Source organism: Eleutherodactylus coqui, chromosome 2 (genome assembly GCF_035609145.1).
Source record: "Eleutherodactylus coqui strain aEleCoq1 chromosome 2, aEleCoq1.hap1, whole genome shotgun sequence".
Taxonomy (NCBI): domain Eukaryota; kingdom Metazoa; phylum Chordata; class Amphibia; order Anura; family Eleutherodactylidae; genus Eleutherodactylus; species Eleutherodactylus coqui.
The window spans coordinates 344,511,541-344,535,255 of NC_089838.1; the positions used below are offsets into that span (position 1 = coordinate 344,511,541).

At 51.8% G+C, this 23,715-nt stretch overlaps 1 protein-coding gene across 4 annotated transcripts in view; it reads left to right on the forward strand.

Annotated features, from left to right (window-relative positions):
* EPHB4 (EPH receptor B4) overlaps positions 1–9,057 on the forward strand; it is a 36,121-nt gene extending 27,064 nt beyond the window's left edge. For 2 of the 4 annotated variants that reach the window (XM_066593945.1, XM_066593944.1), the window contains exons 5-17: positions 1,650–1,805; positions 1,893–2,222; positions 2,299–2,435; positions 2,537–2,699; positions 2,780–2,882; positions 2,993–3,057; positions 3,203–3,316; positions 4,960–5,207; positions 5,491–5,706; positions 5,977–6,126; positions 6,204–6,397; positions 7,689–7,844; positions 7,964–9,057. In XM_066593945.1, the coding sequence (XP_066450042.1) occupies positions 1,650–1,805; positions 1,893–2,222; positions 2,299–2,435; positions 2,537–2,699; positions 2,780–2,882; positions 2,993–3,057; positions 3,203–3,316; positions 4,960–5,207; positions 5,491–5,706; positions 5,977–6,126; positions 6,204–6,397; positions 7,689–7,844; positions 7,964–8,078 (2,147 nt within the window). In that variant the 3' untranslated portion in view covers positions 8,079–9,057. The remainder of the gene's footprint in view (positions 1–1,649; positions 1,806–1,892; positions 2,223–2,298; positions 2,436–2,536; positions 2,700–2,779; positions 2,883–2,992; positions 3,058–3,202; positions 3,317–4,959; positions 5,208–5,490; positions 5,707–5,976; positions 6,127–6,203; positions 6,398–7,688; positions 7,845–7,963) is intronic. The other 2 variants (XM_066593942.1, XM_066593943.1) reach the window with 2 other exon arrangements.
* The last annotated feature ends 14,658 nt before the right edge of the window (positions 9,058–23,715 follow it).

Below are 23,715 nucleotides of genomic sequence, written 5' to 3' on the forward strand. Positions count from 1 at the left end.
TCTGGAATGTCAGGTATTTGTGGGCAGGAAACCGTACCTGACCTGAGACCACCGCCATTAACCCTTCCCCCGCTGCCATCCCGTCCGTCGGGCAGGCAGAATCCTCATTAACGCTTTCCTGTCCCAGGATGCAAATTTACATCTTGTCTGGGAAGGCATTTGCGCCAACAGACTAAACTTGCCTCCTATGGATGGAGCCCGCGCCGGGCGGGTGCAGCAGAGCCGCCGAGACGGACCGCTGTCCGCCTGCTGTTAACCCCCTATAAGCCACGACCAGTGTTGGTCACCGCAAGTGTTCAGAGGAGGGCGCTCCCTCTGACGTCTTCGGCCCTCCGCACTGCTGATTGGTTGCCACGGCCTCTGATTGTGATAGAAGTACTGCAGTGTATTATCAGAATGATTACAGCATCACAGCTTGAAGACCCTGAAGGGACCTGAAAATGTAAGGAAAGTCTAGTTAGATTATGAAATAAACCTCTTTTGCGCGGATCCCCCCCCCCCCCCCCCCCCCCACGACCCGCACAATAAATTGAATGGGCTGTTTATTTTGCTATCTAAAAAAAAGCCGGACGCTCCCAAAACGGTACCAATAAAACTACGGACCATCGCGCAAAATACCCCCCCCCCCCCCCCCCCCGAGCGCCGTCCGCGGAGAAGTGCAAACGTCTGGGAGCTTGAAGGCGGCAATGAAACCAAACGGTGATGTTATTGTGCAGAAGCCCCAGATCTCTATGTCGTGGTCCTCGCCGCGGCCCGCAGGTAAACGTGCCCTGTGATTGGCGCTGTAAAGCCCTACGGCAGATCTCTATGTCGTGGTCCTCGCCGCGGCCCGCAGGTAAACGTGCCCTGTGATTGGCGCTGTAAAGCCCTACGGCAGATCTCTATGTCGTGGTCCTCGCCGCGGCCCGCAGGTAAACGTGCCCTGTGATTGGCGCTGTAAAGCCCTACCGCAGATCTCTATGTCGTGGTCCTCGCCGCGGCCCGCAGGTAAACGTGCCCTGTGATTGGCGCTGTAAAGCCCTACGGCAGATCTCTGTCGTGGTCCTCGCCGCGGCCCGCAGGTAAACGTGCCCTGTGATTGGCGCTGTAAAGCCCTACCGCAGATCTCTATGTCGTGGTCCTCGCCGCGGCCCGCAGGTAAACGTGCCCTGTGATTGGCGCTGTGAAGCCCTACCGCAGATCTGATGCGTTTTTCTTCCCTCCAACAAAAGATTTGATAGAAGTTGTACAAAACATTCTCTGCACCCAAATATGACGACAATAACGCCTCCAGCTCGCCGCGCAAAACGCCACCCTCCTCCGGCCGCGGGGACCGCGAATACCTTACGGCTTCTGGAAAGTGGAGATGAAAATTCCCCATAAATAAGTGTGTCCTCAGGACCGACCTAGCGGCGTCACTAAGGGGTTAAAGGGATTGTCCAGGAGTTTTCCCAGAAGCGGCTCCCCCTTCCTCTGAGGGCCGTGCCTGGCATTGCAGGTTGCCCTTTTTAAGTGAGCAATGAGTTGCAATACCATTCATGGACAGGAGTGGCGCTGTTACTGAAAAACAAAGACCCTTTAACTCCTTGTTCACCAGTAATGTAATCTGTCAGCCGGCGTTGCGTGTTTGACTAAAGAGCTTACACTCCATTGCATTTCCCTCTTTGTAGCATGCCCGCCCGGATCTTTTAAGCCGAAGGTCGGAGAGTTGCCATGCCAGATATGTCCACCGAGCAGCCTGTCCACCAGCGCCGGCGCAACTGTGTGTAACTGTAAAGTGGGGTATTACCGTGCCACCGGGGACCCAGTGACTGCCCCCTGCACCAGTGAGTACCCCCTTCTCTCCATACCAGTGCACAGCACCCCCTGTGGCTGCCCTGGGGATCTGCTGACGCTGTCCTCCTCTCCCGCAGAGCCTCCGTCCTCCCCTCGTAGCATTGTCTCCAGCCTGAATGGCTCCACCGTTGACCTGGACTGGAGCGAGCCTCTGGACTCTGGCGGGCGCTCGGACCTGTACTACGAGGTGCGGTGCTCGGAGTACGCCGCCGGGGGAGGCTGGATCCCTTGTACCCGCCTCTCCTTCGTACAGAGGCCTGAAAAGCTAAAGGAACGGAAACTGAGCGTGTCTGGACTCCGCCCACAAGTCATTTACAACTTCCGGGTCCTGGCATTAAATGGCGTATCTGAAACGAACGGTGCCGCGGTGATGGGCGAGGAGCTGAATGTCACCATTGACCGAGACCGTGAGTGATCCCTAATACTGTCTGTCTGTGGTCCCCTCTGTGGGGGCATTAACCCTGTAACGCCTTTGTCCTGCAGTTCCTAACGCAGTGACTGGTATACAGCAGTTGGCCGCTTCCACATCCTCCTTGTCCTTGAAGTGGAAAACTCCGGGCCCCCCACCATCTCCAAGCCGGGGGACCGTTCTGGATTATGAAGTCAAGTACTATGAGAAGGTAAGGTGGGATGCAGGGGCTCCTCCAGGTTGGGGGGGGGGCACCCCCACATTACAGGGGGAGGAGACCTGGAGCTTCAGTAGATGGCGTTCTCTCCACAGGATCAAGAAGATCCGCGCATTATGTACCTGAAGACCCCCGCGAATGAGACCACGCTGTCCGAGCTGCGAGCAAGGACTATGTACGCGGTGCAGGTGCGGGCCAGGTCGGAAGCTGGATATGGGGCATTTAGTGGCGAAAGCGTGTTCCAGACTCTGGAGTTGGGTAAGTTGGCACAAACTACTGAAGATGACATCAGACCCCGGTAACTTTCTGTGGATTTATAGGGGCATTTCTTCTTCCAGACCCAGAGAAGGCCCAGCCGCAAGTGGAGCTCATTGCTGGGACCGTCGGGGTGGGGACTCTTCTGATCCTCATCGTGGTGGTCATTGCAGTGCTATGTGTGAGGTAAGTGGCCTAGGAACACCACCCGATCCCACACGGGCTGGGAGGTTGTCGCAGCCCCCGTTACTGGTGTTTCTGGCCCCCTTTGACGTCCTTGACCCTTGTCTATACAGGAAGCATGGGAGTAACAAGGAGCCGGAGTATTCGGACAAGCCGGGCCAGTACCTCATTGGACACAGTAAGTGTCATGTTACATACATGTTGTTGACCTGTGCATGGTTCTTGTGGAGCTCAGACCCCTTACTTAGAGCGTCTCCAAGGAGTTCTATGGCCGAACAATATGCTCTCCGAGTCTCGTCTTTATTAATCGTCTTCTGTTTCAGACACCAAGTTGTACATTGACCCCTTCACCTACGAAGACCCCAACGAGGCTGTGAGAGAATTTGCTAAAGAGATTGATGCTTCCTATGTGAAGATTGAGGAGGTGATAGGAGCCGGTGAGTAAAAGGGGGGGCTGGACGGGGCGATAGACACCGGGGAGGCGAAGGGAGGCTGGAAGAGGCGATGGGCATCGGTGAGGGGAGGCTGGAAGAGGCGATGGGCACTGGTTAGGCGAGGGGATGCTGGACAAGGCGATGGCCATCGGCGAGGGGAGGCTGGACGAGGCGATGGCCATCGGCGAGGGGAGGCTGGAAGAGGCGATGGGTACTGGTTAGGCGAGGGGATGCTGGACGAGGCGATGGCCATCGGCGAGGGGAGGCTGGACGAGGCGATGGCCATCGGCGAGGGGGAGGCTGGACGGGGCGATGGCCATCGGCGAGGGGGAGGCTGGACGGGGCGATGGCCATCGGCGAGGGGGAGGCTGGACGGGGCGATGGCCATCGGCGAGGGGGAGGCTGGACGGGGCGATGGCCATCGGCGAGGGGGAGGCTGGACGGGGCGATGGCCATCGGCGAGGGGGAGGCTGGACGGGGCGATGGCCATCGGGGAGGGGGAGGCTGGACGGGGCGATGGCCATCGGGGAGGGGGAGGCTGGACGGGGCGATGGCCATCGGGGAGGGGGAGGCTGGACGGGGCGATGGCCATCGGGGAGGGGGAGGCTGGACGGGGCGATGGCCATCGGGGAGGGGGAGGCTGGACGGGGCGATGGCCATCGGGGAGGGGGAGGCTGGACGGGGCGATGGCCATCGGGGAGGGGGAGGCTGGACGGGGCGATGGCCATCGGGGAGGGGGAGGCTGGACGGGGCGATGGCCATCGGGGAGGGGGAGGCTGGACGGGGCGATGGCCATCGGGGAGGGGGAGGCTGGACGGGGCGATGGCCATCGGGGAGGGGGAGGCTGGACGGGGCGATGGCCATCGGGGAGGGGGAGGCTGGACGGGGCGATGGCCATCGGGGAGGGGGAGGCTGGACGGGGCGATGGCCATCGGGGAGGGGGAGGCTGGACGGGGCGATGGCCATCGGGGAGGGGGAGGCTGGACGGGGCGATGGCCATCGGGGAGGGGGAGGCTGGACGGGGCGATGGCCATCGGGGAGGGGGAGGCTGGACGGGGCGATGGCCATCGGGGAGGGGGAGGCTGGACGGGGCGATGGCCATCGGGGAGGGGGAGGCTGGACGGGGCGATGGCCATCGGGGAGGGGGAGGCTGGACGGGGCGATGGCCATCGGGGAGGGGGAGGCTGGACGGGGCGATGGCCATCGGCGAGGGGGAGGCTGGACGGGGCGATGGCCATCGGCGAGGGGGAGGCTGGACGGGGCGATGGCCATCGGCGAGGGGGAGGCTGGACGGGGCGATGGCCATCGGCGAGGGGGAGGCTGGACGGGGCGATGGCCATCGGCGAGGGGGAGGCTGGACGGGGCGATGGCCATCGGCGAGGGGGAGGCTGGACGGGGCGATGGCCATCGGCGAGGGGGAGGCTGGACGGGGCGATGGCCATCGGCGAGGGGGAGGCTGGACGGGGCGATGGCCATCGGCGAGGGGGAGGCTGGACGGGGCGATGGCCATCGGCGAGGGGGAGGCTGGACGAGACTTTCTGGTGTGATGTAGAGTCTCTAGTGATTGCCACGGACTGGTGGAGCAGACCACCTCCTGGACAGACTGATGACTGTTTATCTCCACGCTGACTGAGAATCTCTTACAGGGGAGTTTGGAGAGGTCTGTCGGGGGCGTCTTAAAGTCCCAGGAAAGAAGGAAAATTATGTGGCTATCAAAACTCTGAAGGGCGGTTACACTGAGCGCCAGCGCCGGGAATTTCTGAGCGAGGCCAGCATCATGGGACAATTCCACCATCCCAACATCATCCACCTGGAAGGGGTCATCACCAACAATTCTCCGGTCATGATCATCACAGAGTACATGGAGAACGGCGCCCTGGACTCCTTTCTCAGGGTGAGTCGGCTCCTGGTGTGGAGAATCCAGTAGAGATGACTGGAGAGTTTCTGAAGACAGTAGAATTCTTACACCGGAGTCTGTTGGGGGTCATTGGGTGTTGTGGAGTCTCGAATGTCTGACAATGCGCCATGGGTGACAGTAATGCTCTTTTACAGAGGATCAGAGGGTGGTCTTCAAGGGCGCCCGGAGGGTGCGAGGGTCTCTCTGGGAGTCTCTCCAGCGGGAGGGGTTGTGGGCTCTTTTGAAGGATAATCATGAGCGTTTGTTTTTGTGTTTACAGCAAAATGACGGCCAGTTCACTCCAATCCAGCTGGTCGGGATGCTCCGTGGAATCGCCTCTGGTATGCGCTACCTGGCGGAAATGAACTATGTTCACCGGGATCTGGCGGCACGAAACATTCTGGTGAACAGTAACTTGGTTTGCAAAGTGTCAGATTTTGGATTGTCGCGGTTCTTACAAGAGGGATCCACTGACCCGACGTACACGTCCTGCCTGGTGAGGAGCGCCGGGGATGCCTGGGACGAGTGGGAGGTGATGCCAAATCAATGTATCAGCCCTGGGATCTCGCCCAGATTGACTGGAGCTTTCATGGCGACCTTGTAGTTGGGACATGCGGTGTCGTCATGATGGTCCGGCGGCAGCCATCTTCATCTGCCTTTAGCTGTGTGGTAATCCCATGGCGGGTGGTAGAGCCTCGTGGACTCACTGGTTGGGACATGTTTGTGCTTTCTGCACACCTCACTCTGCTCTGTTCTCTTTTCATAGGGTGGTAAGATACCGATCCGGTGGACGGCACCAGAAGCCATCGCCTTCCGCAAGTTTACCTCATCCAGTGACGTCTGGGGCTACGGTATAGTCATGTGGGAGGTGATGTCATTCGGAGAGCGTCCGTACTGGGACATGTCCAACCAAGACGTGAGTCCAGGAGCTGGGGGAAGTGGGGGAGGGGTGAAGGTTCGGTCTTGGAGACTAATGTGGTCCCATTCCCTCAGGTCATAAACGCCATAGAGCAGGACTACCGGCTGCCCGCCCCTCCCGATTGTCCATCCGCTCTTCACCAGCTGATGCTGGACTGCTGGCAGCGAGACCGAGCGTCCCGTCCTCGCTTTACCGAGATTGTAAGTGCTCTGGACAAACTCATCCGCAACCCAGCCAGCCTGAAGATCACAACACGGGAGCAGCCGGGGTAAGAGGCGGACTACTGAGCTCAGCAAGGGGGTGGTTCCTCAACCGTGGATCCATTTATGCAGAGATCCTTGGGAATCGTGGGGGTCCCAGCAGTCTGACCCCTTACACCCCAGGACATGTTCTGTGGGGTTTGTGTACAGCAGGATTGGGAGTCAGTCCTGCTCGGTACGCAGCGGGTGTCGGCCGTCTGACAGCGGACGCCCACCTGCAGCAGCCTCAATCATCTTTCAAGCCTCTGAATGCCACTCTTAGTACTGACGCAGTGGCATTTAAATGCCCTGATTGGTGTTTGGGAGTCCTGAGCACCCCTCCCCCACAATGCCTTTCATTTGCCATGACTGACTGCCTGTCAGGACTCTGTTCACTGCAATACTATGGTAATGCATTTTACTCTGAGTGATCAGGCCATCACAAGTTCAAGTCCCCCGTGGGACTGTTGAGTTTTAAAAAGTTTTTATTAATTATTAGAAGGAAATAAAAGTGAAATGCGGGAAAAGGGTTTTAATCATTAAAAAAAAACCAAACATTTGAAATGGCCGCATCCGTAAAACTCAGCTTTATCGCGGTGACACTATTCCACGCCGTGAGCACTGACAGGAAAAGAGAAGCCTGCTGGAATTGTAAATCGCCAAGAAAAGGGTTAATAAAAAGGGACCAAAAAGTCATATTAACTCCGAGAGGGCATCGATAGAAACTACAGGACGTCCCCTGATAACACGTCCCCTCACAGCCGCGCCGACGGGACGCTGAACCGTTATGGCCGCAGAACTTTAAGATTCCGTTAAAAGATTTAGATTGTTTGTTTTTCAATTACCGCTAAAAAAATACTATAAACTCGGTAAATACTATAAACCGGGTCCTCGTCCTCATGCCGAGCCGCAGGATAAGTGTGTACGCTGTAGAAGCAACACCCCCCCCCCCCCCCGCCGCCCCCTTCCAAGATGGCCGAATTGCAGGGATTTTTCCTTAGCGGGGTTCCATTTTGCGGTCCGTTTTACGGTCCAGTAAATAGAACCGCTGAGAAATACAACTGACGGCGACGAGCCTGCGGCCGCGGCGGGTGGAGCCAGTTAGGGGTTTTTTGAAAGTGAGGAGGAAAAACAGAAATAGAAAAGGGCCGCCTGATCAAGGAGCCAAGATGCCAAGCAGGCAGGGGTTAATAGCACCGAAGGTCACGCTGGGGGTCAGCGTTCCGGGGTTAGCAGGAAGCAGAGGAAGTTTCTGGGCGTAGAGGAGATAATGGGGCGATTGTACTGTGCGATGTCATCAGCGTCCGTCTCTCTCGGCAGCAGCTCGCAGCCACTTCTCGACCAGCGCACGCCCCACTACTCCTCCTTCTCCTCAGTGGGCGAGTGGCTCCACGCCATCAAAATGGGGCGATACGAAGAAGGATTCAGGACCGCCGGATTCACCACCTTCAGCAGAGTGCGACAAATAACCACAGAGTACGTGATGGTAGCGGGTCGGGGGCTAGTGGTTCCCTGGAGGGGTAGACTGTAGAGGGCGCTGTGTAGTCCAGGCCTGAAGGGGGCAGATTATGACATGTGACTTGTTTCTCCTGTAGAGATCTGCTGCGGATCGGGGTCACCCTGGCCGGCCATCAGAAGAAGATCCTCTCAAGTCTTCAGCAGATTGTCCCGGCTGAGAAGGTCTCCGGAGGCTTCGCGCCGTTCTACTAAAGGTCACCTGCCGATCCTTGGATGTTGTGCCATAACTCTGCGATGGGTGGTCACGGAACCGACTGCTAGAGTGAAGTAGCTTATACTCTGGACAACCTCCTGTCAACAACCGACCCCGGAGGTGCCAAATGTAGTCCGGGCTCCGCCCACAAGACTGGGGGCCGTGCCTAGAAGTGACTGTTCCCCATGCCTTGTCTGACCCCAGAGATGATCCCACGCCGCCAGTACTATGCTCACCCCAGTGACTGTTCCCCGTGCCTTGTCTGACCCCCATGCCAGCAGGACTACCCTTGTGCCTCGTCTGACTCCAAAGACGACCCCATGCCAGCAGGACTACCCTCGTGCCAGTGACCATTCCGCGTGCCTTGTCTGACCCTGGAGACTACCACATGCTAGCAGGACTACCCTCGTGCCAGTGACCATTCCTCGTGCCTTGTCTGACCTCGGAGACGACCCCATGCCAGCAGGACTACCCTCGTGCCAGTGACCATTCCTCGTGCCTTGTCTTTCCCCGGAGACTACCACATGCCGGCAGGACTACCCTCGTGCCAGTGACCATTCCTCGTGCCTTGTCTGACCCTGGAGACTACCACATGCCAGCAGGGACTACCCTTGTGTCTGTGGCCATTCCTCTACAACCCTGTGCCAACAGATGGTCCTAAAAACTTGGCTGAGACCCTGGAGCCTCCCCAGACTCAGGACTGTTACACTGCAGCCTTATTGACTCCCAGCTGACCCCGTGACCTAAAGCCATCCAGAGCTGCTGTTCTGGGCCTGGTGGTCCGCCATTGATGGGGACATTTTCCTCGTGCCTTGTGTGCTGTCTGTGGAGCTGGTATATAGAGCAATACATCCAGCCGTGCACCCCGTATAGCACTGTGAATACTCTGTACACTACCTGTATATATCTGTATATTCCACGTGGAAATTCCGGAATTTTCTTGCATTTTTTTTATATTAAATTATTTGATAAGAAAGAGCTGCTTGGTGACCGGGGTGTGAGGGGTTAATGAGCTGCTGCTCTCGGGGCTGGTGAATGCAGCCTGTGTAGGTGATGATGAGCCCTCCCGCCATGTAGATCTGCTGCAGAGGGGACCACAATGGCGCCGCTGGATGTTGTACTGCAGATTCCTGGGCCAATGGTATTCTGGGAAATCTGGGTGGCCAATATAGCTGCCATGAGTCCCTGCGGTGGTGGATCTGCATGATTGGGCAGATTCATGTTCAGACTAAGTGACCGCTGGTGACAACACGGTGATACCAACAGCCATATTGCCGTAGCGCCACAGTGTAACAGGGCCGATATCACACCGGGGGGGTTGTCTGCATTATCACATCTGCGCCCTGTGTAATATCACATAAGTAATACAAATGTATGTCCTACCTTACACGGGGACTGCCGGCGCCATGCGTGTGGTGCTTCACGGGGACCGCCGCAAGTTGACAGAAGGGTGGCCCGAGTGCTGGCTCCAATTCTCACCGTGTCACGGTGGTGGCCGCTCTGCCTGTAATGGTGGCTCATGCAGCAGGTGGATTGCAGTATAATTTGGGCAGTAGCTATTAGTAGTTCTGTTCTGTCTGTGACGCCAGTGCCTCTGAACGAAGAGACAAAACCAAATAGGTTGCAGTAAAACCGAAGGCACACCGCTTACTGACCGCTTACAGAGTAATGACCGTGTTCACCCTTTACGCTTCAGTCAGCAATAGGAACGGCAATAACTTTGTGCTCATTGAAGGACATCCAGCGACTTCTCGGCTCGCTCCCCCTGAGGAATAAGGCTGCCAAACTAAGTTAGATGCTTGCGATAGTAAGAGGTTATTTGTAGAGGAATGGAGGGAATGGTGCCAGCTCTTCGGGCCTCACTGACTGTTACATCTGACTCACAGTTGTGCCAGCTACTGTGTCCAGCTTCCGCGGTGACTGCCCTGGCTCCGCTTCCTTCTAGCAGGGTGAAAAAAGACTCCGCTCCCGATCCAGGCGCTGTTAGATCAAGGCGCTACGCTCCCGCGCGCTCCTCCTCTGCGTCCTCGCTTCCCGCGCGCTCCTCCTCTGCGTCCTCGCTTCCCGCGCGCTCCTCCTCTGCGTCCTCGCTTCCCGCGCGCTCCTCCTCTGCGTCCTCGCTTCCCGCGCGCTCCTCCTCTGCGTCCTCGCTTCCCGCGCGCTCCTCCTCTGCGTCCTCGCTTCCCGCGCGCTCCTCCTCTGCGTCCTCGCTTCCCGCGCGCTCCTCCTCTGCGTCCTCGCTTCCCGCGCGCTCCTCCTCTGCGTCCTCGCTTCTCGCGCGCTCCTCCTCTGCGTCCTCGCTTCCCGCGCGCTCCTCCTCTGCGTCCTCGCTTCCCGCGCGCTCCTCCTCTGCGTCCTCGCTTCCCGCGCGCTCCTCCTCTGCGTCCTCGCTTCCCGCGCGCTCCTCCTCTGCGTCCTCGCTTCCCGCGCGCTCCTCCTCTGCGTCCTCGCTTCCCGCGCGCTCCTCCTCTGCGTCCTCGCTTCCCGCGCGCTCCTCCTCTGCGTCCTCGCTTCCCGCGCGCTCCTCCTCTGCGTCCTCGCTTCCCGCGCGCTCCTCCTCTGCGTCCTCGCTTCCCGCGCGCTCCTCCTCTGCGTCCTCGCTTCCCGCGCGCTCCTCCTCTGCGTCCTCGCTTCCCGCGCGCTCCTCCTCTGCGTCCTCGCTTCCCGCGCGCTCCTCCTCTGCGCCCTCGCTTCCCGCGCACTCCTCCTCTGCGTCCTCGCTCCCTCTTCTGTCTGCTGACTCCTCCCCCTTTGGTCACCAGATTAGTTCTCTCCAATCCTCCTAAACCTACCCTAAGAAGTGGGGGACCAATCAGCAGGCACGCTGTTGCCAGGCAGATTATTTGCCCTGATATTCAGGGAATACAATCTTTTTTTTTTTTTTTGTTCCCCGAAGGGCTCCTAGTAAGAACCCTGGGACCTATTAGCACTCTGCGGCCTGCGGCGGTACTACACGTGTTATACAATATGGCGACCGCCAGTAGTACACGTCTAACGACACAGGCTGGTGGGACGTGATCTTTAGTGGGGTGGTGTCTGCCCCCTGAGTGCACTGATGTCACAGCGCTCCGTCTGATTGATGATCATCCGCTAACAGTCCTCAAAGTGGAGCAGATTGTCCTTGAGGGGTTAACCCCAAACTACTACTCCCATCATACACAAGGCCCGAATTACACAGACATACAGGAAGGTATATAAACAGGTGCTGCAGAGCAGAGAATCTTGTTTCTCGCAGTCTGAGGGTCCATGTGTCTTACTGAGGGGGGCTTCTTTCTGGCCCCTCCACCATAAAGCCCAGATTGGTGGAGGCTGCAGTGATGGTTGACCTTCCGGAAGTTTCTCCCATCTGCACAGGATCTTTGGAGCTCAGCCAGAGTGACCGCTGGGTTCTCGGTCACCTCTCTTACCGCTTAGTTGGGAAGGTGGGGGGGGCGTTCAGTTGCACCTATGAGATTCGCAGGTTTCGTTTTCACATATATCTCGATAAGTCCCCCATGAAGACCCTTCTCCCCTTAGTTTGGGGGGGGGGGGGGGGGGGCAGAGGCTCTAGGAAGAGTCCTGGTGGTTCTTCCATGTAAGTATTATGGGGGCCCCTGGGCTCTTGGTCTCCTCTCTTACAATCCTGTCTCTGAGCTCTACAGGCAGTTCTTTCCTCCTCATGGTTTGGTTTTGGCTCCGATATGCATTGTGAGCGGTGAGACCTTAAGATCCCCCCTCCCCTCCCGCTACAGTAAACTGCAGCAGCGTGCACGCTTGTGAATCTGGTGTCACTGTTGCCTCCACCGAGGGACCCTCGGACCCCGAATCCTACACCAAGCGGTACCAGAGAGGAGGGTCACCAATATTTCAGATCATAGTCCCCTTCCCCAACCCACCTCCTACTGCACCCATCCCCCTCAGGGCAGCTAACTGCCCTGCTGTAGCCTCCCCCGGTCTGCATCCCAGCGCAGGCGGACCCCCGCGGGCTGACCACACTCGGCCGATACTGCTTGAGCGACCGCCCACAGCGTCCTGCAAGCTGTCTTTAGCGCAGCTGAGACTATTGGCACTCTAAGGCGGCAACGACTGTCGGCCATCTTACTGCCAGTGTGCTGGGCCCTATGGGCCTCCGTGTAGCACAACAGGCAATCCACGCTGCAGCGCCTCCACCGGTGATAGGCCACGCGTGGGTCCTCCAGGGGCCACAGGCGCAGCTCTCAGACCCGACCCCTCCTATCAGCATTCACCCCCGCTGCACCTCCCTGATACCTCCGCGTACCTGACGTCCATCATGGTGGCCGCCATGAAGTACCTCAGCCCTAAAGCTGCACCAACATGGACTCCGCACGGTGTAGCATGTAGGGCCGCTGTGGGCCTTGTTGGGCTCGTTACCTCAGTTGTCCCTCTCTACCGGAGCCCCCCGGCCCCCTCCTCCTGGATGGTCGCGTGATCTCTGACCGCCTCAGATCCCGGACCCCTCCGCACTGACCGCCGGACTCCATTGCACCCTCAAATTACCAACGTAATGGGGGGCTCCTGATGCCTGGCCTGCGCAGCACAGGTTATGGCGCTTCCCTCTCATTGATGAAGAGGTGGGTTCACAACGGACGCAGTGCGCCGCACGACCTGTTCGCCATCTGGACGAGGAGAGAAGCGTATTTAAGGCCGGGGGTAATTGGCAGTTTGTCAATTGACGGGCTTGTTTACATTGGGGTACTGACGGCCGTTACTACAAATGGTGGGCCTGCTGACTCCGCCCCCTGCGCTTCTGTCTGATCACTCCTCGTTCTCTACAGCCTACGACCCCCAACGCTGCACCCCAAGATCCTCCTCGGTGGGGGTCCTGTCGTCTCTTGTTGCCTGCGAGGTGGAGACCGGGTCTGGGGGTGCAGCATGGCCCAAGGCGAGTCACTGGTGAAAGTATGTGCCCCCCTGGCCATCTCATCCACGGCTGGGAGGGGCGGTGTGCAGACCCCCGGCGTACTGCGGACAGTAATGGCCGCCTCTTGCTCACCTGTCTGGTATGTTAATTATAGTTTTAACATTCCACCCAAATCCTTCCTAATCCCACAGGTCTCCAATACCTCCGCCGCAGGCACCCGAGGGGTTAATGCAGTGTCTGGTTACCGAGGAGTTAATTATAGTGCTGCCATGAGAAGAATGGAGGAAAGGCCTGTGGCATGGGAAGAGTTAAAGGAGCAGCGCCCCTCCCCCACCTTACCCAAGTCCAGGGGGTGCAGGAGCTGCGATGACCTCACAGTCACATGACCACAGCAGGTCCTTCACCACGAGATTCACTGGCAGTCTGTAGTGGACTGAGGGGGATCGGGGGGGGGGGGTCATGCTGGGAGTTGTAGCTCCAGCAAACTGTAGGTCCTCCAGCTCCTGAGCATTGGATGGAACTACAAGTCCCAGTGTGTCCTAACAGCGCCAGCCATTCCAGACCCACTGGGAGTGGTGCGACGCCGACGACTCCTGTGTCTGTAGTGAAGTGCCTGCCGATGAGCAATCAGTGGCGGCCAAAATCACTGCCAAGCGTGACGGGCGCTTCCAACTACCATTAACCCCTGAACGACTGCGGCTACGCCTTTTGACGGCTTGTATCGGCGGTCTACATATGAAGAAAGAGTCAATTCTGACAGCGGCATTTAAATCCCCTGAACCGTACGCCCCCCACCACGCCGCCCGCCTGAGATCGCAGGGAGTTGTGTGGGTGTCATGGCAGCCGGGGGCCTTCTGAAAGATCCCAGGGCTGCCTTAGGCATATTTGGTATTTCAGCCGCACTTAAGCGGCGCTCCTGATTAGAGCCACCTGATTGGCTCTTCAGCACCACATGACAACACTGCATGCACGCGGACTGCCTTAAGCAGCCGTGCACGATGAGCCGTGCTAACCCTAAACGTAGCCCTAACCCCTAAACCTAACCCCTAAACCAAACCCCTAAGCCAAACCCTAACCCCTAAACCTAACTCTAACCCCTTAACCTAACCATAACCCCTAACCCCTAAACCAAACCCTAACCCCTAACTCTAACCCCTTAACCTAACCATAACCCCTAAACATAACCCTAACCGTAAACGTAACCTTAACCCCTAAACCTAACCCCTTAACCTAACCCTAACCCCAACCCCTAACCGTAAACATAACCCTAACTCCTAAACCTAACCTTAACCCCTATCTAACCATAACCCTTAAACCCTAAACCTAACCCCTAACCCTGACCCTAACCCCTAAACCCCAAACCCTAACCCCCCGCAGGTCTCGTGAAGTAGCAGTCGTGCACATCTCCAAAGGGGGTCTGTGCACGGCTGCTTAACTGTAGTGTGTAGTGCACGGCTGCTTAAGGCAATCCGCGTGCACGCTGTGTAGTCACGTGGTGCCGAAGAGCCAATCAGGTGGCTCTAATCAGCAGCGCCGCTGAACTGCGGCTGAAATACCAAATATGCCTGCCTTAGCAGACTGCTTATCAAGCCGCCCCCTGTTGGGGTGGCCTGATAGAGTGCCTGTCCGATTGCAGTATAATGTAATGCTATGGCATCACATCATACTGCAGGGGCGACCGGAGCATCGCTGGTTCTGGTCCCATAACATAAAGTAAAGACAGAAAAAAGGGATACAAGTTTATATCTATACTAGAAACATCTAAATCCTAGACCAAAAATACATGTCTGGTGTCGCCGCGCCCGTAAGAGTCCGATCCATCAAAGTAGCGCATCACTTACCGCGCCATGAGCGGCGCCCAAAATCAGTAAAGAACGCCAGAAATGCACTTTTTCAGCCACCCCGTGTCCCAGAAAAACGCAATACGAAGTGATCAAAAAGTCGTACGAAATGGCGCCAACATAAACTGCGGGACGTCCCGCAAGAAACGCGCCCGGCACAGCGACGGCGATGGAGAATGAGGTTATTGCGTAAAGAAGATGGCGGCAGAAAGTAATGCCAAAAAACCTATCGAAGTTCGGTATGGCAGTGATCGAAGAACGTGATCAGGCCATCTGTGTGGCAGGTAGCGCCGTAGAAACAAGGCGCACTGAAAGATGGCGGAATGTGGGGGGAGGGGGGGTCGTTTTACTCAGTAGTTCTTCAGTCCATTACACGGTCCAGTAAACGGCACCATTTATAAATACAACTCGGCCCGCAAAAACAACAAGCCCTCAAACAGCGGCGGCCAGGGGTAAAGGCCTGGCGGTTTTTAAATGAGCCGCGTCATTAAGGGGTTAAAGTCAACAGGGGTAAAAATCAGGCGGGGGTCAGTCATAGCACGCGTAGGGGGGGGGGGACTGAAAACACTAGCAGCACCACCACTACTACCGCTACTAGCAGCAACACCACTTCTATCTCTACCAGCAGCAACACTGCTACTAGCAGCAGCACCACCACCACTACCATACCTCTACTAGCAGCAGCACCACCACCACTACCGTACTTCTACTAGCAGCAGCACCACCACCACTACCGTACTTCTACTAGCAGCAGCACCACAACCACTACCGTACTTCTACTAGCAGCAGCACCACCACCACTACCGTACTTCTACTAGCAGCAGCACCACCACTCCTACTAGTAGCAGCAGCAGCACTACTACCTCTACTAGCGGCACCACTACTCCTACTAGTAGCAGCAGAAGCACCACACACACCACTACTACCTCTACTAGCAGCACCACCACTACTAGCAGCAGCAACATCGACCACGTGTTCAGGCCTCTCGTATCCGACAGGTATGAAGGGGTTAATGTGTTAGACTATGGCTAACAGAGCGGTGGGGATGGGGGGTTATAGCCTTATATCAGCCCTCTAATTTCTGGACCCCGTGTATCCCAGCTGTGCAGCCGCCGTCTGGTCAGTCACATGAGCGGTCGTTCTTGCGGACCGCAGCGGCGAGTCTTCTGTGTTTGATCCTCGCTTTAGAATCTCCCATTAACTTCTATGGGAACAAAAAAATCAATGAAATTGTCAGTTAGCCGGAGCGCGGCGGCGGTGACTGCGCCCGGAGCGTACGTTCACACGGCGTATCTCAGCGCATATCCCCATCCAAAATACGCATCCATTGATTAGCAGTGGGAAACCGCGGCGGCGTCCTGACGACGAGACCATAGTATGCTTAAACACGTCACAAAAAAAGAAAGACGTCCCGAGTAAAACCGCCGCCGCCGTGTCGCCTTTTTCCGTTTTACAAATTATTTTTGGCCATAGAAATCAACGGGGCTTCAAAATACCCGTAAAAATGGAGAGTGCGAACGTACGGCAAGTGCGCCCTCGCTGCCGCAACCAATCAGAGCTCAGCTGCCATGGGGACGTGCGAGCCGCGCTCTGACCTGCTGCTGCGGGTTTGATAGCGCTGCCTCAGCTGGGACGCCGCAGCTCTTCTTCCTTTGTAGAGCCGCCATCTTGCCAGCTCTTCATACATAAGCCAGATGTCCCTGGGGCGCACGCCGCTCCGGCAGGGACTTTATTCTGCCTTTCACATAATTTGGCGCATTCCTTACATTTATGTGATGACCTCGCGGTCCCCGAAGCCTCGACAGCTCCAGCATGAATGGAGGTCGTGGCGCTCGAACTCATCAGCCATTGGACGGCGGCCAGGAAAGTTTCAGAGAGCTGGAGGTCAGAGGTTAATAGGCTGTACGGAGTGATGTCATGAGGGAGAAGCATTCGTGCCACCGGCGCTCCGGCCGCGCCCGCATCACTGGATGGGAAACGGCTGCGCTATGGCGTGCAGAGCTGCTTGTTATGCCTTTGTGCATGCTTTACTGCGCAGTTATAACGCAGACAAGCACGCTGATGATGTCACAACGTCTTCCCTCCCGGGGGCGTAGCAGCCTGCGTAAAAAGCTAAGTGAAACACAGTACGACGTGCGCAATTGTATACTTAGTGCGTTTAGTGTGCACACACCAAAACGCCAAAAACAGGACGTGCTACGTAAAATCTGCAGCCTGAAAACGCCACATGAAAAGACATGGAGGTTCAGTGCTGCGTACGTCACGCAAGAGAAATACGCGCTTAGCGCAGAGCGAAAAGGCCGACGGCTGCTTTCACGCGGCTCACACGACTGGCGGAGGTTTGTGCGTCGCACCCATACGAATCCCATTCCTTACAATACGGCTCTGTACATGAGGGATTTTTGCGGCGCGCCGAATCTTTGGCGCTCCCTCGGAAGGCTCCGCCCATTGCTTTCAGTGGAACAGTAAAACACATGGCAGGGCGAGGGAGGGGCGGGCGAGCGCGATACGAGCTGGGACACACCTACCGCTCCTCCAACTCACCTCGCTGCCGCACTGAAGTGCTGGGGCGGTGTTGCCTGAAGAACAGTGAGCACGCACGATATGGCGCTCGCCCGCCTGTAGGGAGCGCTCATTTATCGGGCTGATTAGTGAGACGCACAGAAATAGAATCCATTCTTGTCGCGGCGTCCGTTCATTTTCTTGTGTGATCGCAGTAAACTCCCCGTTATTTGCGGCGTGCGAGCTAAAAATCGCATTTTCCTAATGAAAAAACGTGATCTTTTGCGTAAAAAAAAGCGCATGAAAATCTCGTGTTCAGAAGCGTGATGGGATTTTCTCACAAATCACATGACATTCGCACAGAAAACGGAATCTCTACAAGCGCGACATTCGGGATGGTCGGACTGATATTGGCTCACTCGCGTACATACAGCCTCGGGCGACCTTCACGCAGGCGAACGCGATATCCTGCTTCCCATCGTGCGGTATTCACTCCATTGTGAGGAGTTTGTGATTCAGAAAGGCGTGGCCTCAGCATTGTGGGGGCGTGGCCTCAGCATTGTGGGGGCGTGGCCTCAGCATTGTGGGGCGTGGCCTCAGCATTGTGGGGGCGTGGCTGGCGAGGGCCGTGATTGCTGCGATCCATATGAATAACTGTTCAGAAGGAGATCGCTTCTGTGAATAAGCCCCATGTCTGCAACATCTTCGGCGCACTCCTCTCATCCTCTGTACTGCTGGGGGGATTTCTGAGGTTCTCGCAACTTCCTGGCAACACAACGCAGTGTAATAAGTTATACATCTCCTGTATATAGTGATATGGAGCATGCTGGTATAACCTGGGGATCTCCTGTATATAATTATATATGTACAGCTGGTATAAGTTATACATCCTGTATATAGTGATATGGAGCATGCTGGTATAACCTGGGTATCTCCTGTATATAATTATATATGTACAGCTGGTATAAGTTATACATCTTCTGTATGTAGTGATATGGACCTGCTGATATAACCTGGGGATCTCCTGTATATAATTATATATGTACAGCAGGTATAAGTTATACATCCACCTCTATATAGTGATATGGAGCATGCTGGTATAACCTGGGTATCTCCTGTATATAATTATATATGTACAGCTGGTATAAGGTATACATCTCCTGTATATAGTGATATGGAGCATGCTGGTATAACCTGGGTATCTCCTGTATATAATTATACATGTACAGCTGGTATAAGTTATACATCCTGTATATAGTGATATGGAGCATGCTGGTATAACCTGGGGATCTCCTGTATATAATTATATATGTACAGCTGGTATAAGTTATACATCTCCTGTATATAGTGATATGGAGCATGCTGGTATAACCTGGGTATCTCCTGTATATAATTATATATGTACAGCTGGTATAAGTTATACATCCTGTATATAGTGATATGGAGCATGCTGGTATAACCTGGGTATCTCCTGTATATAATTATATATGTACAGCTGGTATAAGTTATACATCTTCTGTATGTAGTGATATGGACCTGCTGATATAACCTGGGGATCTCCTGTATATAATTATATATGTACAGCAGGTATAAGTTATACATCCACCTCTATATAGTGATATGGAGCATGCTGGTATAACCTGGGTATCTCCTGTATATAATTATATATGTACAGCTGGTATAAGTTATACATCTCTTGTATATAGTGATATGGAGCATGCTGGTATAACCTGGGGATCTCCTGTGTATAATTATATATGTACAGCTGGTATAAGTTATACATCCTGTATATAGTGATATGGAGCATGCTGGTATAACCTGGGGATCTCCTGTGTATAATTATATATGTACAGCTGGTATAAGTTATACATCCTGTATATAGTGATATGGAGCATTCTGGTATAACCTGGGGATCTCCTGTATATAATTATATATGTACAGCTGGTATAAGTTATACATCTCCTGTATATAGTGATATGGAGCATGCTGGTATAACCTGGGTATCTCCTGTATATAATTATATATGTACAGCTGGTATAAGGTATACATCTCCTGTATATAGTGATATGGAGCATGCTGGTATAACCTGGGTATCTCATGTATATAATTATATATGTACAGCTGGTATAAGGTATACATCTCCTGTATATAGTGATATGGAGCATGCTAGTATAACCTGGGTATCTCCTGTATATAATTATATATGTACAGCTGGTATTAGTTATACATCTCCTGTATATAGTGATATGGAGCATGCTGGTATAACCTGGGTATCTCCTGTATATAATTATATATGTACAGCTGGTATAAGGTATACATCTCCTGTATATAGTGATATGGAGCATGCTGGTATAACCTGGGTATCTCCTGTATATAATTATATATGTACAGCTGGTATAAGTTATACATCTCCTGTATATAGTGATATGGAGCATGCTGGTATAACCTGGGTATCTCCTGTATATAATTATATATGTACAGCTGGTATAAGGTATACATCTCCTGTATATAGTGATATGGAGCATGCTGGTATAACCTGGGTATCTCCTGTATATAATTATATATGTACAGCTGGTATAAGTTATACATCTCCTGTATATAGTGATATGGAGCATGCTGGTATAACCTGGGTATCTCATGTATATAATTATATATGTACAGCTGGTATAAGTTATACATCCCCTGTATATAGTGATATGGAGCATGCTGGTATAACCTGGGTATCTCCTGTATATAATTATATATGTACAGCTGGTATAAGGTATACATCTCCTGTATATAGTGATATGGAGCATGCTGGTATAACCTGGGTATCTCCTGTATATAATTATATATGTACAGCTGGTATAAGTTATACATCCCCTGTATATAGTGATATGGAGCATGCTGGTATAACCTCGGTATCTCCTGTATATAATTATATATGTACAGCTGGTATAAGGTATACATCTCCTGTATATAGTGATATAGAGCATGCCGGTATAACCTGGGTATCTCCTGTATATAATTATATATGTACAGCTGGTATAAGTTATACATCTCCTGTATATAGTGATATGGAGCATGCTGGTATAACCTGGGTATCTCCTGTATATAATTATATATATACAGCTGGTATAAGTTATACATCTCCTGTATATAGTGATATGGAGCATGCTGGTATAACCTGGGTATCTCCTGTATATAATTATATATGTACAGCTGGTATAAGTTATACATCCCCTGTATATAGTGATATGGAGCATGCTGGTATAACCTCGGTATCTCCTGTATATAATTATATATGTACAGCTGGTATAAGGTATACATCTCCTGTATATAGTGATATAGAGCATGCCGGTATAACCTGGGTATCTCCTGTATATAATTATATATGTACAGCTGGTATAAGTTATACATCTCCTGTATATAGTGATATAGAGCATGCCGGTATAACCTGGGTATCTCCTGTATATAATTATATATGTACAGCTGGTATAAGTTATACATCTTCTGTATGTAGTGATATGGACCTGCTGATATAACCTGGGGATCTCCTGTATATAATTATATATGTACAGCAGGTATAAGTTATACATCCACCTCTATATAGTGATATGGAGCATGCTGGTATAACCTGGGTATCTCCTGTATATAATTATATATGTACAGCTGGTATAAGTTATACATCTCTTGTATATAGTGATATGGAGCATGCTGGTATAACCTGGGGATCTCCTGTGTATAATTATATATGTACAGCTGGTATAAGTTATACATCCTGTATATAGTGATATGGAGCATGCTGGTATAACCTGGGGATCTCCTGTGTATAATTATATATGTACAGCTGGTATAAGTTATACATCCTGTATATAGTGATATGGAGCATTCTGGTATAACCTGGGGATCTCCTGTATATAATTATATATGTACAGCTGGTATAAGTTATACATCTCCTGTATATAGTGATATGGAGCATGCTGGTATAACCTGGGTATCTCCTGTATATAATTATATATGTACAGCTGGTATAAGGTATACATCTCCTGTATATAGTGATATGGAGCATGCTGGTATAACCTGGGTATCTCATGTATATAATTATATATGTACAGCTGGTATAAGGTATACATCTCCTGTATATAGTGATATGGAGCATGCTAGTATAACCTGGGTATCTCCTGTATATAATTATATATGTACAGCTGGTATTAGTTATACATCTCCTGTATATAGTGATATGGAGCATGCTGGTATAACCTGGGTATCTCCTGTATATAATTATATATGTACAGCTGGTATAAGGTATACATCTCCTGTATATAGTGATATGGAGCATGCTGGTATAACCTGGGTATCTCCTGTATATAATTATATATGTACAGCTGGTATAAGTTATACATCTCCTGTATATAGTGATATGGAGCATGCTGGTATAACCTGGGTATCTCCTGTATATAATTATATATGTACAGCTGGTATAAGGTATACATCTCCTGTATATAGTGATATGGAGCATGCTGGTATAACCTGGGTATCTCCTGTATATAATTATATATGTACAGCTGGTATAAGTTATACATCTCCTGTATATAGTGATATGGAGCATGCTGGTATAACCTGGGTATCTCATGTATATAATTATATATGTACAGCTGGTATAAGTTATACATCCCCTGTATATAGTGATATGGAGCATGCTGGTATAACCTGGGTATCTCCTGTATATAATTATATATGTACAGCTGGTATAAGGTATACATCTCCTGTATATAGTGATATGGAGCATGCTGGTATAACCTGGGTATCTCCTGTATATAATTATATATGTACAGCTGGTATAAGTTATACATCCCCTGTATATAGTGATATGGAGCATGCTGGTATAACCTCGGTATCTCCTGTATATAATTATATATGTACAGCTGGTATAAGGTATACATCTCCTGTATATAGTGATATAGAGCATGCCGGTATAACCTGGGTATCTCCTGTATATAATTATATATGTACAGCTGGTATAAGTTATACATCTCCTGTATATAGTGATATGGAGCATGCTGGTATAACCTGGGTATCTCCTGTATATAATTATATATATACAGCTGGTATAAGTTATACATCTCCTGTATATAGTGATATGGAGCATGCTGGTATAACCTGGGTATCTCCTGTATATAATTATATATGTACAGCTGGTATAAGTTATACATCCCCTGTATATAGTGATATGGAGCATGCTGGTATAACCTCGGTATCTCCTGTATATAATTATATATGTACAGCTGGTATAAGGTATACATCTCCTGTATATAGTGATATAGAGCATGCCGGTATAACCTGGGTATCTCCTGTATATAATTATATATGTACAGCTGGTATAAGTTATACATCTCCTGTATATAGTGATATGGAGCATGCTGGTATAACCTGGGTATCTCCTGTATATAATTATATATATACAGCTGGTATAAGTTATCCATCTCCTGTATGTAGTGATATGGAGCATGCTGGTATAACCTGGGTATCTCCTGTATATAATTATATATGTACAGCTGGTATGTTATACATCTCCTGTATATAGTGATATGCGGCATGCTGGTATAACCTGAGGATCTCCTGTATATAATTATATATGTACAGCTGGTATAAGTTATGCATCTCCTGTATATAGTGATATGGAGCATGCTGGTACAACCTGGTTATCTCCTGTGTATAATTATATATGTACAGCTGGTATGTTATACACCCCCTGTATATAGTGATATGGAGCATGCTGATATAACCTGGGTATCTCCTGTGTATAATTATATATGTACAGCTGGTATAAGTTATACATCTCCTGTATATAGTGATATGGAGCATGCTGGTATAACCTGGGTATCTCCTGTATATAATAATATATGTACAGCAGGTATAAGTTATACATCCCCTGTATATAGTGATATGGAGCATTCTGGTATAACCTGGGTATCTCCTGTATATAATTATATCTGTACAGCTGGTATATGTTATACATCTTCTGTATATAGTGATATGGAGCATGCTGGTATAACCTGGGTATCTCCTATATATAATTATATATGTACAGCTGGTATAAGTTATACATCTGCTGTATATAGTGATATGTACCATGCTGGTATAACCTGGGTATCTCCTCTATATAATTATATATGTACAGCTGGTATAAGTTATACATCACCTGTATATAGTGATATGGAGCATGCTGGTATAACCTGGGTATCTCCTGTATATAATTATATCTGTACAGCTGGTATAAGTTATACATCTCCTGTATATAGTGATATGGAGCATGCTGGTATAACCTGGGTATCTCCTGTATATAATTATATCTGTACAGCTGGCATAAGTTATACATCTCCTGTATATAGTGATATGGAGCATGCTGGTATAACCTGGGTATCTCCTGTATATAATTATATATGTACA